The sequence below is a fragment of the Serinus canaria genome, chromosome 4 (genome assembly GCF_022539315.1).
Source record: "Serinus canaria isolate serCan28SL12 chromosome 4, serCan2020, whole genome shotgun sequence".
Classification (NCBI taxonomy): domain Eukaryota; kingdom Metazoa; phylum Chordata; class Aves; order Passeriformes; family Fringillidae; genus Serinus; species Serinus canaria.
The window spans coordinates 64,982,672-65,001,336 of NC_066317.1; the positions used below are offsets into that span (position 1 = coordinate 64,982,672).

Below are 18,665 nucleotides of genomic sequence, written 5' to 3' on the forward strand. Positions count from 1 at the left end.
ACATTTCAGAATTTATAAAAGAGTTGATCATGTTTCACCATATTAATTAGGTCTATACTCAAAGAGTATAGACTCAGCACTGAGACTTGGGCATCTTGAATATAACTTGTGATTGCTTAGTTCTTTACTACTACTAATGGTAGTATTATTATTAATAATAATAATAATCATCATCATCATATCATCATCATTTTTGCTTTTAGAAAATGTTTTCAGTCTTCCTCAAGATTTTTAATCAGCTCCATAAAGTACAAGCTGACTCACAGCTCTTTTGGGAAGCACTTTGTGGGCAGAAGCCTTTGTGAAGTTAAAAGCTTCCTCTGCAGTTTGTGGCTCTGTTACAGCCAGAGTCTAAGGGACTAAGAGTCTAAGGCTAAGTCTGTAAGGGACTTTCTGCCTAAAATTTTCATCACTGGACATTAGCAAGCGATGGAGTCTTTTTTTTTTTTTTTTTGTCTAAGAAATGAACATCAGATCTCCCTGTTTTGTTCTTTCTCCACAACAGAAGATGCCACAACAAACCTGCGATAGTGAATTAACAAACCTCCAGAATTCCTGCATTTAAATGAGTGAAATCCATAAATATTTTCTCTGATTTTCTTTTTGTTTTTTTCCCCCCATCTGGTGACCCGAGAGCAGTGAGCAGGGCGGGGCTCCTGATGAAGGCCCTTCCCAGAGCGCTGTGGGTGCAGCTTTGTTCCCCACTTTTGGGGACGAGAGAACGGATCTCTCAGAGCAGCGTCCGTGTCGGCGCCGCTCCACTTTGGTAGCGAGCGGCCAGAAAAACCAAATTTTATTGCGGGGTGTGTGTGTGTGTGTGAGCATCAAGCTCTGCCGCCCTGAGGCCCCGCGGCGGGAGCGGCGCGGGCCGCGCTGCCCTCAGGGCCGCCTCAGCGGGCGGGACAAGGCGGGGACGAGCCCGCCAGGCTCGGCCTGAGGACGAGCGGCTCTGCCCCAGCCCCGGGCCGCCACCGGGCCGTCCTGCCCTGCTGCCCCATGGCCGTGCACGCCTTCTGCAACTCCTGCCTGTGCGAGCCCCGCACCCCCACGCCGCGGTTCTGCCTCACCAGCTGCGGCCACGTTTTCTGTGAGGTTTGCCTGCAGAAAGGTAATAATGGCTGCTGGGGCGCGCCCGGCGGGCCGGGCTGTGCTGTCTGCACGCATCAGCCTCAAATGTTGGTATTTCTCACCCGCTGAGGAAAAAAAGAAAACCCTGAGCACTTTTAAGAATGTTACTGATAAGCCTTTCCAGTCCTTGCTATTGAACAGTGAAACTGTGTCCACCTCCGGGTGGATGCGACTTTGAGAGCAAGCCTTGGGCTTTAATAAAACTGGATTCTGGATTATGATCCATAATTTTGTAAAAAAAAAACCAAAAAACAAACAAACAAAAAAAAACCCCCCACAAATAGATGGCCCTCTGTTCAGGAAAATTTGGGAAAAATAATGGTTTTCCCTTAGTGAAAGAGCAATTGAAAAAATGTAAGGTTTGTCTAGGGTAGGTTTTGGAAGTCGTTTGAATAAGTTTTGAGGCTCGGTATTGTTCCTGAAGACACTCAGCAGCATGAGGGAAGATTGGAGGTGATGTTCTGAAGCTCTTGTGTTATGTATAGTTCCAGAGTCGTATTCTGGGGTTCATGTGATGCTCTTGGGCAGAGATATGTGGGAAAGGCAGAGGAATAATGAAGTTGATTTTAAAAAGGAAAAAAATACAGCAGACAAATATCAATGTTTTCCCCTTTCACATCATGCTAAATGTCCTGGTTTTTGTAAGAGCACACAGAAAAAATGATCAATCGGTATTTCAGAACTAAAAGGTTTTGACTAGATGTTTTCACAGGGTTGCTGTTGAGGATAGATGAAATGCAGCCTCCACAGCTTGCAGGCCCCTAGAACATGAACAGCATCTTTCCTCTCTGCTCTTAATATTGTTTGGCAGAAAAACATAGGAAAGATTATATATCTTTTTGCTTTGAATTCAGTAGTAATGAGGTATAAGATGCATTTGAAGATGTTTATAAACATTGATCCTTAGAATCTTCAGAAATGCAGTAGCTAGTGGAATTATCAATTATAAATATTGAAATAATGTGCATTTGCCGTAGATATTTTCTAATATGTTTGCAGATAAAGAGTTTAAAAGTCATAAAGTTTTTAAAAGTGGTTTTATTGTTTTTTCACTGGAGGAATTCAAAAGGCAGAATTACTAATTTCTTGACATTTAGGTTTCATATATTTTGTTGCGATAACCCAACTGTGCCCCAGTCTAAAAAGCCATATATCAGATTGACTGTAAGTCATTAGTGCACTTAAGCATACATTTAATTAAACCAGGCAAGTAGCCCTATTTAAATCAAGGGAACTAAAAGTCACCTGCATTCTGTGACACTAATGATATTCATAAAATCATTTACATGAATGCTTATTTACAGGAGAAAGACCTGATGACATTCACATACATTTTTCCTGCACAACTCAGTGTAATGGTTATAGAATCAAATTCTTTATTCATGTTTATTCATATTTCTTGTGCAACTTGCAGATTTCTTCCACAAGCTCCAAGTTTAGGCATCGCATTATATTTACAATGTATTCAATATATATTCAGTTTGATCTATATTTTAAATTTGTCTCTACCTAACAGGCAAACAAGATGAATGTTTGGTCTGTAGGAGTGCTTGTCGTACCTTAATCCTTTCAAAAGAGGTAAATCAAGCTTTAGTTTTATTGCATTACATTAATCTGTGGTTTGCTTAACAGCTAAACTACTTGCATTAAAGAATGCTTCCTTTTTTCGTTTTGCCAACTGTGACATGAATATTTACTGATAATAGGTTGCTAAACTAAGATACTTAGGCACTAGACAGCTCTGCTTTTTGTTGTAAATATTCCATTAAATTAAAGTCTATGGAAACTTTTTGGGTTTTCAGGTACTGCTAGACTGTAAATCATTCTAAACTTTTCAAGAAATATGGCTGGTTACTGGGTAACATCAGTGACTACTTTCAAAATGTGGAAAAAAAATGTTTATTGATTTTGGCATTTTTGCACCACAGGAAATGACCTGTAATGAATTATTTCATGTAGTGACTGAAAGCCTGCCGGATAGCAGTGTTTTCCAGTGGATTGGGTTTTTTTTCCCTGATTTCTCTCAAGCTTAACTATTTTCCTTGTAGTTGTGTGATTAAGAAAGGGTTTGAAATATTGTTGGGAATTTTTGTTATTCACTGGAGAACCAAGAGCTTTTAATTCCCTTTCTTGATTAATCATTAGGAATCTTTAATTTTGCATTTCTCCCAGGAGCAATCTTCTCTTTAGCTGATTTCATAAATAGGTTTGAAAACATTCATATTTTTGTAGACTGGTGCCTACCTAAGAGCCAATGCCTCTTATATACAGGATAAAAGAGATACACTAAAATTCAATACAGCTAAACATGAAGACCTCCTAGTAATCTTGCACATTGAAGAAGACAGTGTTGCTGAAAAAATTGCATCAAAACAACAAAATGCAATTATAATACAAAGGAATAATGCACACAGTAATCAAATATGAAAAAAAATCAGAAAGCCCTTCATAAAAATTCTAAAGGGCATATTTTAGTATGATTTCAATATCAATGTATTGTCACTGCAAACATTGTTTTTCATTTCAGGCAAAGAATAATTTAAGTTGTTGAGGACCTCTGGAGGTCATCTTATTCAACACCTTGCTCCAAAAAATTTAATTTTTAAGTTACATCAGTCTTAAACTGCACCATTTCCGCAGAACTTGATAATTTACTTCAAAAGCACAGAAGGAATATAAAAATGCAATGATTTGGGTACTAACAAAAATATTAGATGTTTCATTAGAACCTGCCACTGCTCTGGAGGGCTGGGAGGAAGCAAATTACCATATTCTTTAAAAAAGACATTAATGATGATTGCTTATCCTTGATTAAGAACAGATAAAATGATTGGAATTATAATTAAGATGCATATAAAAAAGTCATGGCTCTATAATTCAGGAACCTGAGTGGAAATATACCTGGTAAGGTTTATGAGCTTGATGCTATGGAAGAATTCCCAATGAGAGGAGGTCCTATAAATGTGTTAGAAGTCCTAATTAAATTGTATGTTGGAGTAATCAACATGTACACATTAAATATTCTCATCTTTACAGTAATGCATTCTTGTCACCTTTATATCTTCCTTCTGTGTCTCATGATCCCCACTTGCTTTTCCCCAGAGGATGGTTAAGTGTTAAAATAAATCAGATTCTGGCTGTTCAGTATTTCAGAATATCAAAGGAACATCTGCTACTCCTCCATGCAGCAGATAAAATATAAACAGAGTTACACAAATCTTTATTTGAAAGAGTTTTTATATCAGCATGAAGCTGGTTGGGTTTTATTTTTTTTAAATCTGATAGGTACTTAAACCAAGATCATTGCTTTGATAGAACCCTAAATAGATTGCAAGAGCTTGGGTTCTATGAATGCATCTCATTTAAAGAAGCTGAATATATTTTTATAAATATCTTAAGCTTTCAAGATGGAATATTATTGTATTGTTTTAATTTTCTTTACTGAAATACCATAGGTAGGTTAACTGTACTGTCTGTCTGTGTTTCTCCATCTGTCAGCTGGAAATTTTTGAATCTTTGGCTGATGTCAACCAAATTCAAAATTGTAGAGGAAGTCTCAAGTACAATTACTTACCTTCTGTGAGTTCTGTAAGAATTAGTAGCTGGGAAGAGTAAGGAAAAGCAGTTTTCCTAAAGCATGCACAGCTCTGATTAAAATACCCAAGTCATAAAATACTTTAAAAATTCAACAATTACTTTAAGGGTGTTTCCTTTTTGTAGTATAATATTCTGCTGCCCAGTGGGCAGGGAGAGTCAAAGGGATCCCAGTCAGCATTGCAACTATTCTGAAAAAGGACTTTGAAACAAAACTGATTTTAGGATGCATCCCATGTGGCTGGGAATGGTGAGAACCAAAAAGCCTGGAAAGGGGCTGCCAGAAACCTGGGTGTTGGTGTGAATGCAATGCCTCTTCCACGGGCCACAGCATCCTCCTTGAATGTGCTCAGGACACTGGTACTATCTTAATCACCATAGGTTTATATGTGGGTAAAGGATTTAAACAAAATCCTAGTGGTTTCCAGATAGTTGGTAGGGCCATTAAAGAAAACTAGCCTTATTTTCAATTTCAGCTTTATCCTTGTCTAATCTGTCGAATTTTTTAAATTTAGATTCATTAGTCAATTTAAGAAACACTTTACAAAAGACTTTATTTAATATGACTTGCTAATAAAAATTCTAACTTTGCTATATTTTCATTTCTTCATAGACAAGTCCTGATATTCAATCACTGTTCATGCCAGTAGATGTGTTAAACAAGAAATGTTCAAAAGAAATATCACAGGTGAATCTGCCTTAAAACTTTTTAACTCTATAAGATAATCAGCAACTCCTACTGATTTTTATGTGAATGGGAAAAGTGTATGAGTGAATGCTTGAAAATGTATGTATGCCCATTACCATCTTTACTTCCTTAATTCCACAGTTTCTGAGTTCTTAAGGAGACATAAATTATTCATTATGGTCACTGCTTATGTTTTCAAACTCTCTCTGAGGACCACTAGTCTGGTTATTTTAATGGTGTAAAATCACTTTCAATGCTATGCAGTGAAAAATTAGATCTTCCAGAAGCTTAAACATGCCCAGATAGTGTGCCTTAATTACAGCAATAAAAAGTTACACAGTGAAAACCTGAGCTGGACACAGTCCTGAGCTGACTGTGCTCTCTCTTCTTTCTGATCTATTTTTTTTTTTAATCAAAATACACCTCTTATTTTTTCACAGGTAGATGCAGTAAACGATTCCAAGGTCATTTTCCCCCTACTTTCTGTGAATTCCAGATAGGATTCGTTTTGTCAGGCTTAGTTTCTAGTCAAGAACTTCAGTAGCTGTCTGGGTTAAATGAGTGCCTACAAAACTCCATTTTCCTCCTCATTTTCTGCATCTGTTCAGCTTGGCTTTGGGACTTTGTGTCCTTATCCCTCTCCCTGTGCATTTCAGCAGCAGTTTCAACCCCTCCAGCAGTACATTGTCCCTGGGCCCAGCCACAGCCTTCGTTGGCTGTTTTCATCTCCTTGGGCTGGGATTTGCTGATCTTTGGGTGAGCTTCCTGATGCAGCAGATCAATAACCCAGGGGATATCACCTGTGTTCTCCAACAGTGGTCATGGATTCACATTTGCTCTACCCCAGGCCTCATAGACTTTTCCAAAGCTGAGCTTGGCCCCTTTCCTGAGCAGTGTTCCTCCTCAGATGTGGAAGGGACACAATGTAAATGTGAACCCTTCCTCTGTCCTTCCCTACCCACTTTTTGACAGCAGGATCAGCAGTTACTCCATAAACTGAACAAATGCAGGGAACCTGCAATCACATGGGAATACAAACTTCCATTGTGTGCCAAAGGAAGGAGAGAAGAGGGCTCAATCTCTCCAGGCTGAGGTAGGTTTTGTGTAGCTTGAGATAACCTGTTGGGAACATACTGAAGTGTAGTGAAGGCATTGAGGTATGTTCAGAACTTGTCCCAGCATCAAAAGATATAAGAGCAATTTCTCTAATCTCTTATCTAATATCTTGTCACTTTGGTGGGTGCTAGGAAAGCATGAGAGCAGAGCTGGATGTAGTGATACATCTTCAGAAGAGCCTCCCAGTTTTCCACAACTTGTGGCACAGTAACGTCTCTAAGTGAGATTGGTCTTCTGCATTCAGAAGCTTTGGTAGATATTTTTCCCCACATAATTGTCAGGTTGTTTGAATTTTAGCATCTGTCTCATATTGTGGAAGGGTGGTCCACAGGTTTTCCACTGCATGATGATTATTTCATTTTTCAGGTTTTAACCTGTTAATTTCACTTCTTACTCTTGAATTTAGTTCTGGAGGGAAAAGTATACATTCTCATGCACTGCAGTTTTAACTGCTGATGCATCCCTTCTTCAACTGTCTTTTTATCAACCATGAAGATTCACATATTCTATGTGGTCATTCTTTTACTGAAGTTCTTGCATAACCCTGATTAATCTGAACTGTTTTCAGACCTACTCTGTCCTTTCTGAGATGTTAAGCAGACTCAGGATATAGAAACATGCATTTTTTTAGAGGGGAATGATGATGTCCCCTATTCCATTTTAAACTACTGGTGAGATCTAATTTACTTTTTGACTGCCACTGAGCACTAAACGAACAAATTCAGGTTTCTCCTAGACCCAAGAACTCATTTCTGAGTGAGTAGAGACATTTCAGAGCCATCACTTTCTAAGTGAACATTTCTTCCTTCAGTTCTTCCAAAGACACACTGATCCTTTGATGAGTATTCAGTGGGAACCTCCCAGGTCCTTCCACAGGGAATAAAATAACCATTTAAGTTGGATACTCCTATATGGGTGTATATTCTCAGAATGTTTCTTCTTGGTTGTCTCATTTCCTACAGATTTTCTGGCAGTTTTCTTACATGTGAGAAGAAAGATTTATTAGAAGTTACTGCCTGTGGTAATTTGTTCCTCAAGTTCTTGTCTTGCCTGCCTTGTCATTTTTACTTTTAACTTGTCATGGTTTATGATCCTCATGTGGACACAAGAAATGCTTACACATCACCAGACAGTGTGTCTAACAATTATTTTTTAATTAACAGGGTATTTTTACAAGGCATATTATAATTGCCAGTAAGACAGATTACTTTTTATGTTGCCATTAATTTTATGTGTTTGCTTAGCACTGATGAATAAGAAACACTGCAGCTAAACTGGCTTTCTAATGTCTTTACCTTTTTATTGAACATAGTGTTAAAATATAACTTCAGTGAAATAAATCTACCAACTCTACTGTAGGTCATATTGGATTAAATTAACTTTATAAGACTTTGTCTATCAGTGATAATAACTTAGAATAGTTGGGATTCTTTTTGAAGAGGATTTTAAAAAGATATGGTAACTGCCTATGAAAGACAGAAAACTTTGAATACTGTGAAGTGGTTATTTTCCATCACTTCTTTGCTGAGGTGCATACATGTAATAATATGAAGCTTGGTATAACTGTATTTATTTTTAGATTTCAGAATTTCAAGAAAAATATCGTAAGCGTTTATTAAAATCCCACAAACAAAAGGTAACTCTTATTATGATTTTCTAGATTTTTGTTTATGTTTGCCTTTTTACTTTGGTTTATTTTTAGAAATGATGTTAATCTTTTATGGGAATACTTACAATAATTTATTAGGATTGACTCATTACTTTCATTATAAATACCAGTTTTTAATTGTTTAAAGTCTCTGAGGACTATTAATTCTGATTACTGTTTCTAATAAAATATTCTAGTTGTAAGGTGGTTAAGATTAAATGGAGACTCAAAGGACAGGGAGGGAAGAAACCAGTTCACTGTATGGAGGGGAAAGTGGAGGAGGTGGGGAGAGAGGGGTGCTGGAAGATGAGTCCAGAGGAAAAGAAGACTAGGGCTGACAAATGAGAAGCTTGAGCAGTGGGGAACAAGACTAAGGGCTAATACCCTAAATTTGGGATAGCTGAGTGTGAAGGACAGAATTAATTGTTCTGTGGAGAACAGGTACTGCATTTGTGACTGTGCTTCTTCCTTTCTAGGTTAGAAGGCAGATTCTTTTTCATTTTTCAGCTTCTTCTAAATATTTCATTAAGTTGTTGGATTTTTCCTTTATTTCTAAGGACATGGGATGTTGCTTAAAGCTACTTGGTAGTATGGGTAACTTGACCCATAAGTAGGTGTCCCATGTATGAAGTTACAGAGAAGAAGCTCATGTAGCTGCCCAGTTGGCCATTTCACGTGTGAGGAGAGTTTCTAGTGTGATTGCCATGGATAGAAAGTTTGGAAAATAAGGTGCTCTGTGGCCTGTTCTTCCTTCTTCTCCATGAATGCATTTTGGGATCCCTCATAGTGTGCTGTGTTGTGTGTAGTTCTTTTAGGGTCCTGTCCTTCTGCTTTCAAAGCCAGACCTGGGAGGAATCCTGATTTCATCCCCCTTCTAATCTATTGTACCATCTCCAGATGGTAAAACTGAAACCTGTAGACAAAGTGAAACAAATACCGTAATAGAATTCAGCATAAATTGAGATGTTACCTCCAAAGAATCTGTGGAGAGTTTTGATACTTTGTCATGCTAATTTTTTAAGTTGTTTACTGTTGGGACATTCACTCATCAGTGTTTGTGGAGTATTCAGGGATGGTGCTTGACCTAAGGAAGGTGTCCAGGTGACAGTACCAAAACATTGAAAATACACTTGGTTGCTGCTTCAATGGCACACTGGTTTGGGTGGGTTTCTTGTTGTTTTGACCATTCTGTGTATTGTTAGTATGTTAAAACTGCTTGTTTTGGATCAGGGTCAGGAGAAGCTGGTTGTATTAAACACCATTCCAGTTTCTCATGCTTGGCTGTCTTGTTTCTCCTTATTTCTAGTTTGTCATCCTTGTCACTGTCAACCAACAAGTTCTCATGGTCTTCATTAAACTGCTTGCTTGCTGTTTCTGTGAGTTGTGCAGGTCTTAGAGTCCAGGTGATGGTGGCCACTTGCTGTCCATGTTCCTGGCTATGCTAGGATCCCAAAATACTGAAAATCAAATAATTACTCATGTTCTTTACTTTGGTCTTAAAATTGCCCCATCCTACAGAGCAATAGGGTAAAGTACATTCCTCCTGACTGGTTCCTTTCCTAATCAAACCTAGCTCTCATTAGGAAGGAAGAAAAAAACAGAATACCAAAACCCAGATCTTACATAAATTACATTTTTTCCTTAATCTGTTTTGCAGAGTTTTTAATCTCCAAAAAGAACATAGTATCTCCCACAAACAATATGATTTTATAAATCAGATCATTTTATTAAAGGATTCAAATAACTGTTTGAGAAGCATGAAAAGTTTACAGGCAAATTTATAATTTGCCTTCAAATCAAAATATGAACAGTGTGAAGGATTAAGGTCACATAATGGAAATTAGGGATAAAACATAGATGCAGTATTGAGGCTATTGAATAAGTTTTTATCATCCTTCATAAAATATAATATATGTTCACATAATGAAAGACTGTAAAAAATACACATACTAGGGAGCTGACCTAACGTTCTTGACCTCAATAGTCTTCAATTTTGCCAGCTCATAACATTTTTTTAATGGAGATGTTTCTGGTTGCGTCTCTTAACAGAGTAGAAAAAACTTTTCACTTAGGCTTATTACAAATAGATACTGAAGTGAGCTGAATACATTTTGAATCTGAAATGAGAAATATGGGAACAATGTATTTTGTATGTTTATTGGCGGCTTTTTCAGATAACTCTTTATTAATCATAACAAAGCTTTTATATCAGATAAGAAAATAGGAAGCAAAAGAAAAGAAAACTATTTTTAAGCACTTTTCCTAGTATTCATTTATCCAGTATTATTGGCATACTTAAGAATAGGTAATCAAACAAAGTCTTTAACTGCCAAAAAGAAGCATATCTCTTCCAAATTGACTGTTTAATGGGTCCATAACACAGCCCTAACAGCTCCAATAAATCTGGAATTGCAGTGATGTTTTAAGATTAAAACCAATAGAAAGCAGCCTTTTAACACTTTAGAATATTAGCTGGATGAAAATGAAGCTGTATATCACACAAACAGACTTTATTTAAATCTATGATTATCTCACAGATAGCAAAGCTGGAAGAGTCTCTCAAGAAAGTAACACAACAAATTCAACAGATACAATGGTAAGAGGTTTAATGCAGCAAAAGTAAATGTAATCAGACAACAGTAATTTTAATTTATAAAGGAATAAAAATTTCATGTTTTGTTTGCCTTCCTCGTTTGTTTTTACAGAAATAAATATATAGTGATTTATGACATCAGGTGACTTTTATTCAAAAAGATCAATCCTGTCAGGAAGAAATCCTTTTATTTTGAAATACAACTTTGTACTTAACTCTAAAAATGAACTTTTAATAAAGTCTATCACATAGATATTGAGTTTTAATTTTTTATTTGCTGTTACATAACCATGTTTGTGTATTTTGCAATGGACTTTATAGCATCAGCCTGGAAAATACTGTGATGCCTTTTCTGGTATCTTAGCCCATTTATAAAGTTACCAGAGTTTTGTAACATGGTTCTCATAGTTTTCTATTTCTAGTAAAAATTAAATACTTGTCTCATCTTGATTTAGTCTTTTTTCTCAAATGTTTCAAAGTGGTTGCTCATCCTTATCCCCCTGCTCAATGACTGATACACCTTCATCTTTTTATCTTATTTCCAACATAAAGCCAAAACTGTTATTTAAATCTACTTAATAAGCAGTTCATTAAACTGGCATTTTAATTGGACAGATTTAATCTTTAATTGATATTTATTCCTTTTCTATGTTTTTTAATACAGATTTCCCTTGACTCTTTAATGCACATAATACTGTATTTTGCTTTCTCAGGTTGCTTGGTGTAATGTAACAGAAAGAAAAAAAACAGTATAAAGGAAACTATGTGGTGGATTGCAGTTTATATATTTTTATTCATTTTATGCCTCCATTTTCTTGTCTGGATCTCAAATGAGTAGCATCTTGGTTATATCAGCTACAGAGTTCTTACTGAATTTTAGATTTTTTTTTTTGAGTTCTAGCTAGAGAGAAGTGTCCTAGGGCCTTTTCTTGCTTGCCTAGTAAACATATTCCTTCTATTTCTGATTCTTGCCAAAGGTACCAGTTTTGCAAAGTTATTGTTGAATAGCATCAAAATGCCAACATTTCATTTGCTAACTAGATTTCTTAAAGTTTGGTAAATGTATAATTTCATTAAATGAAAGGAATTTTGTACTTAGCTATATTTAATAGTTGTATTTTAACACCTGTTGTTCTGTAAAGTCCTTTGCCTTGTGGTAAAGGATAATGTTGTGCTAAATTTGATATTGGTGGGTACATAATGAGCACTGTAAATATTGTGATGTAAAGAGCAAGTTCATAGATTTACCAAATAAATTCTTACTTTGCTCCATGGCAAATAGTGTCATTTTAAAACCTGCTACTCATAGATAAATGCTTTGATTTTTTACTTTATTGACCAGTTAGGCATGTTAACTAATCAAACCAGCTTTCAATTTATATCTGGTGTTTCTTCTTTCCCCTTTAGTATGAAACCTTCTGAAAAAACTACACCACTACCATTCTCCAGTACGAGCAGAAATCCATCCAGTAAGAAGTGTTGGTTTAAAATATTAACTATGGAATACCTGTCACTGGACATAGCTGTGTTCTAATATTAAATTTCTTAATGACTTCAGTTTCTTCAAGAAAACAGAATGTTTATTCTTCATATTCTCTTCATTCAAGTCGTCCTTCCACTTCTGAAACGTGGGTACAAACTTGATAATTTTCAATGAAAATCTTGACTAATATTTTATACAGAAAGTAACCTTTTTCTAAAATATTTTCTGATTTTGTGTTTTGTTTTTGCAAACTGTTCAAATATGAATGAACTGGGGAAAGTCTTATCTATTCAAGTGTACATTACAGTTGCATGGATGGTGGGTACTGGAAAGAAATCTAAGGCATGATGTACCTTATTCCAAAGAACTTTTGGATTAATAGCTAGATAGATGAATGCATGGATAGATAAGTGAAACACTCTCCATTTGCCATAGAGAAAAACTAAATTTATTGTACAGACACCTATATGTACACTGTAGTGATCTCAGGATGGATGGGAGGAGCCACTCCAGTAAGGCTCATTTAAGTGTAAGGAAAATGAATATACAGCTTGCCCAAGCTAAAATATTTTTGTACCTTTGATTGTGACTTTCTTTTCTACAAAAAAATCCAGAGATTCAGAGTGCCTTTGTTGTGGATACGAGTGAAAAATACATAAATTTGCATGCTTATTCAGACAAATAGAAGAATAACAATGCTAATCATAAAATAACTTACTCTGTAAATGTCTAAACCAGAGCTCAGAATCAGTGAATAGATTTTTCTTACTGCTAGTGAGTCCTAAATACTTACGTGTCTTATGCATTATGTATTATGCTTTTCCATTACTTATCAAATTTAACATTAGAATCTAATATAATTTTAGTCTTTATAATGAAAATGTTATTTTTATTACAATGTCATACTTTGACCTTTCTTGCAAGGATGGAGGCAATGGAGATTGATCCTGTACCTTCACCAATGAGGAAAGTAAGTGGGTTTTTTTAATACTTGTTTATGTATAGTTACACACATATATCCTTTTGATTTCTCTTACTCTGTTTATGCTGCAAAAAAAAAGGATTCTCCCCCCATCCCATTCAAAACCATTCTGATGTGCATGATGGTTTCAGTTATGCTTGATGCAGGATAGAAATCAGATGCTCCCCAAAAGAAACCAAAAGCAAATAAATCACAGCATTTAATTTCTGGAATTATATTCTCCACATGCCATATACAGGCTTTTAAAGTTGTGATGCCAAAGTAAACAACACATTCTTAAAATCCCAATAATTCAAAAATGTCAGTGGTCTGAAAGCACCATTTAGAGTCTGATACCTGAGTAGGGAATTGCAGGTTTTGAGTGATACTGCTAACAAGAGAATGAAGGCAGGAGCTTTTCATAGTGCTGGTATCCTGGTTAGGAGAGGTAACATCCAGGAGCAGCTGCTAGCTTGCAAGTAGAATCTCAGCACAGAAAACAGTGAGAGTGTCTGATAACACTTCTTATCTGAATGGGATAGGTTTTATAATAAAGCTAAAATACATGTGTTTCTCACCTGCACATAGATCTTTAAAAATAATAACTTAATTCTTAGGTTTTGTATTTTAGTGCCATGAACAAAACTGACAGCAAGCAGAGAGTTCTGGAAATCTGCAGGCTCTGTAGACCTCAAAAATAAAACACTACTGCTTAAAATGGCTTAATAATTAATATGCTTATTACACTGTGGTCAATGACTTGCTGTTTATTTAGCTCGAGACACCAACTGGTCCAGCAAGATTATCAGTAATAACTCCACCACAGGATGGACGTATGGGTGAGTAAAAGTAAACTTTTTAAACTGAATAACATTTCTGTTACATTAGGAGGATGAATAAATTAAAATCCATACATTAGCAATTTACTAAAAAATTTTGAATTGTGTTGAGGTGTGAGGAGTTTACCACATGAACTTCAATCCAGCAGCTGGGAAATGGTTAAAATGGAGTATGAAATGTTTCCCTAGTACTTACCTCTTCTGTTCAGTAAATGATTACTGGTAACCAAACTGATTTTTGCTGAATCAGCAATTGCAAAGAAAATACTGTCACTATTTGTGTGATGGAACAGAACAGGAATCCTTGCAATATATGTTGTTGACCCTCTGTTAAGCTTCATAATTTTATGTATTTGTGGTTAACAGAGAGTAACATCGTCCACAGTGTCATATTAAATATCACACAAATAAAAGGGGGGAAATTAAAAAAAATATGGAAGTTAAAAAAATATTTAATAACAAAAGTGAGGCAGTTGAGATCAAGAATTTATTGAAAAAGGTGAGAATTTTTTTCACCTTATCACTGTTACAGGGCATAAGACATTTTACCTGCTGCTCCTTCCTTTCATTCCTTCATACCCTCAGCTTGGGTAACACTCAGATGTAAATAAGACATGAGTAACAGCCTACTGACAGTGGTGCAGTCTCTTGAGAACTGTTTATTTGTGAGGACTTTCCCAGAATTCCTGATGCTGTGTGTCTCTCCCATTCTTGGTTTTACATTCAGCATATTTCTGCAGCAGTTTGTGCTCAGGCAGGCTTTCACCTGGCTTCAGCAGTTCATGGAATCCATCTGCAGCCACATAAAGAACTTTTAGCACTCTTTTGTTTTTACATGGTGTAAGTGTCCTGGAACAAGGACAAATGCAATTGCAATGCAATTTCAATGGAGGAGGAAAAATTGCTTTTTCTGTGTTATGTCTGATTTATATGCTCAGATCCTTGCTAAATGCATGGTTGCCTATAAATTTAAGCATAACAAGATAAAGAGAGCTGAGGTTAACTGTTTTTTTATTATGTCTAAATATAAATAGATATTTATTACACAGTAAAATTTTATGTAGAACAGTTATGTGTTCAGCAGATTTCAGGACTTTTTTCACATAAAGTTTTGCAGAGGACAAGGCTGAGGGAATCAAAGTTTATGTGCAAAAGAGTAAGTGGAAACAATGATTTAATGGTGCACTAAGGAAAGTTTCCTTCTCAGAGGTGGATGAGGTAAAAAAAGATCAGCTGAAGAACTAAAGCACTTCAGCACAGCTGTCTTGATAGTCTAATAATAGTCTAATAAATGAAAGAAGGGGAAAGAAACTAACATGTGTTTAACTGGAACAAGATTTGCAGGGATGGTGCAATATGATGTTTTTGTGACAGCTGAGTGCTGTCATTGACTATTGTAATTGTGCACCCTTTTTAGTTCTTGAATGAACCAATCATGAATTTGTCCCAAATCATGCAATAAAAGTACTAATCTTTGTTTCCAAAGTTTTCTCTTAAGTAAAATGGGTAATTCACGTTGGTCCTGTTTTCAAAAATCTGATTCCAACAGGGTGTGTATCCTACAGGAGTTCTCAGATAGCTCGAATAAAGCCAAGTCAGAGTATTGGAACAGGATCTACAAGGTAATTCAATACTTTTTCAAGAGGTTACCATCTCCTACAAGAGGCTGAAATGTCCCCTCTGGCCTTTATTAAGGTTATATTCTAGATCTGAAGAAGTGTTACTGTGCAGCCTGGCCATCATCTGCATGATGGGGGGAAAATTTTATTTTGAAATCACATTTTTCAATGTGCAGTTGTACTCTGTGCTTCTGTAGCTGTTGACATCTGCAGTCATGGTACTCCTATAAAAAGGGGTAATTTTATAATGAGGAAGGTTAACAATGTCTCTGCTGTATCATTCTTACAAAAATTAGAGATAAAAGCACAATATCTGTTCAAGGGCTGTTCTCTGAATAATCTGAACTTCATGCAGCCTGCAACAGGTATTTCTGGTTTTTTCCATTTAAACATTGAAAATATCTTAGACATTTCCAATCTTAAACATTGGAATGTCTTAGAAATTTCAATCTTAATCTTCAATCTTTCTCGTTTTTTTCATTTAAACATTGGAAATGTCTTAGACATTTCAATCTTAAACATTGGAAACTGTGAGAGTTATTAACATCAATAACTTTAAATTGTTCCAGAAAAATTAAACTCTTGTTCTTTATAACTGTTAAGCCAAATATATCTATTATATCTTCCTAGCAGAAATTTAAAATATGTGTAATGAAGTACTTCTTTTTTCCACTTCTGATTCCAAAATTTTTTGTCAGTTTGCTTTTTAAAATATATAAAAATATTCAGTAAGTAAAAATATATAGACAACAAATTGAAGTTATTTTGAAATCTTTTGTATTGTTATAAAAGTATCCTCAAATCACATGCATGAATTAATTTCATTAACAGATCCACCCCTGTGCTGAGATTACCACATAGTTCTTGTCCATCATCATCTGGATCCCAAAGCAGTCTAAGGGGATCATGGGCTAATTCTGATTTCAGAACCCCTCAGCTGTATCCATTTACATCACCTTCCCCACAGCTGCCTTTGTCCAGGCAGCCAATCACCATCTCTGGACTTCTGCAAAGACAACAAGGCAAGTATGTTTATAAACTAGCATTTAACACTTCCTGAAAAATTTTCAGCACAGCAGCTTAAATAAATTAACCAAAATAAAAAGGATATTTCAGACTTGGAAGTAGGCTTTCAGGAAAATATGAAAGATGTTGGTGTTCATGATTGTAATTTGCCTTGGTCTTATGTGTGGGATGGTATCTGCTATGAAAATTGGGTTTTGCTTCACTCCAGAATTAGATTTTAACCGAGATTTAAATCTGATAATGTCCAAGTTTTCTGTCTCAGCTGCTCATTTCTTAAAGATCTGCCTATGAAGACATCCATGTAAATGTCCACAGATCACAGTGAAAAGGGAGCTATTCCAGGGTGTTATTGTTGAGTGCAATATTAAACTAGCAAAAGCAGCTGCTTAAACATCAGCCCAAGGATTTGGGTAGGAATTCACTGGGGCACATTAATAAATAAAATCACAGAATCATAGAACACCTCTGGTCAGAAGGCACCTTGAATGGTCCAGCCCTTTTTGGGAAAGAGAACTTAGATGAGATCATGTAGCTCCCTGACCAATCACATCTTGCAAACCTAATTCACCTTACTGTTGAGTTTGCATCACCATTGAAATATTTTTTTAAATTATATTAAAAAGATAATTAATCTATAAAGCACTTTTAGTCCATACTAATAAATGTGACCTTCCTACATATCCCAAGTAGTTTTGAGGTCATGAAACCAAAATAAAAATATTTTAAGAAATGAAGGCCTATAGCTTGTAAAAGCTTACATCCCAATTGTTGAAATGGTGAGATTTCTGGAGAGTGATACAGTATGTGAAATAATGAAATGCATGAACCTGATAGGATCTCTAAATAATGTAGGAGAAATTAATGTTATAAAAAATTAGGTGCATTGAACTTTAGTAATAGATGTCATTTGGCTATATGATTGCAATTAACTTCAGTTCATATACAGAATAATGCTTTGGAAATTCACTTGTGTAGCTAAAATTGAAATATAGCAAAAATGCTTTTGTGGAAATATAGAGGAGCACATTTGCATTCATGAAAATGGCAACAGAAAAGTTTTCATCAGTTGTGTAGGTTGTTTTTTTAATTTTTGATAGTTTTGCTTTTCCTTACATAAATTCCCCAAATAATTTACAAGAATAAAGCTTTACTCTAGTTTTACCATTTATTTTTTTTTCATTTGTACCTGTATTTTTATTCTAGGATCAACTAATTTAGGAGGACGTTCAGCAGACAGATGAGCTAACATCTGTGAATTGTTTTGGTTAAGAAGCATCTGGAGAAGCACTGCATAGTCTCTGGATATCCAAGTATTTGTAACTTCCCCAATATGTCAAATTGGCATAAACCAGCAAATTGTTCAGCATGAATACTGTATTTAAAACATCACTGATCTTTCTGATTTACTGAAGTTTTAGATGGGAGTGCAAAATTCTCTTGTTTTTCAAAATTCTGGCTTCAAATATATTGCATAAATAAATCCTTCATTACCTAAGTGTTAAGGCAAAATGTGATTATATGTTGAATGAGCATTTTTTTTGCTATGAATGTATTGAGCTGCAGGATAAATAATTGTGCCTGTACAGTATTATAGATAGACTTCAATCCTAAAAAAAAAGAAATTTCTTTATGGATTTTTGATTTCAGAATTCCAAAGTTTAGTTCTTACTCAATGCATCTCCTTTTGTTTGCACTCCTGAAAAGGGGTGAGTTTTGAGGGATATGACATTCTAGCAGGCTCTGCTGGGCTCAGAACACAGTATCTGTTCATGCTTGTGAAAGTTCACCTTTTGATTTAAGTAGCAAGGATTTCTTCTCAAAATGGAATCAAATGGGGGAACTGGAATGAAGAGACAAAACACAGTGAAGACTACTTTTACTTTTGCACAAGAATAGCAACTGGAGACTCTGAATGAAGGGTGCCAGAATTTTATTTTCTGAGAACAACTCTGAAATTCATATACCCTCCA

The 18,665-nt window shown here is 35.7% G+C and overlaps 1 protein-coding gene across 1 annotated transcript; it reads left to right on the top strand.

Moving 5' to 3' along the window:
* The first annotated feature begins 933 nt into the window (after window positions 1–933).
* Window positions 934–17,936, top strand: RNF212 (ring finger protein 212). The gene is made up of 12 exons (XM_030239621.2): window positions 934–1,108; window positions 2,645–2,706; window positions 5,336–5,410; window positions 8,106–8,162; window positions 10,712–10,770; window positions 12,175–12,236; window positions 12,326–12,395; window positions 13,175–13,220; window positions 13,987–14,050; window positions 15,600–15,672; window positions 16,501–16,691; window positions 17,899–17,936. Exons 1-12 carry the CDS (start codon window positions 997–999, stop codon window positions 17,934–17,936), a joined length of 909 nt encoding a protein of 302 aa, XP_030095481.1. The 5' UTR covers window positions 934–996.
* The last annotated feature ends 729 nt before the right edge of the window (window positions 17,937–18,665 follow it).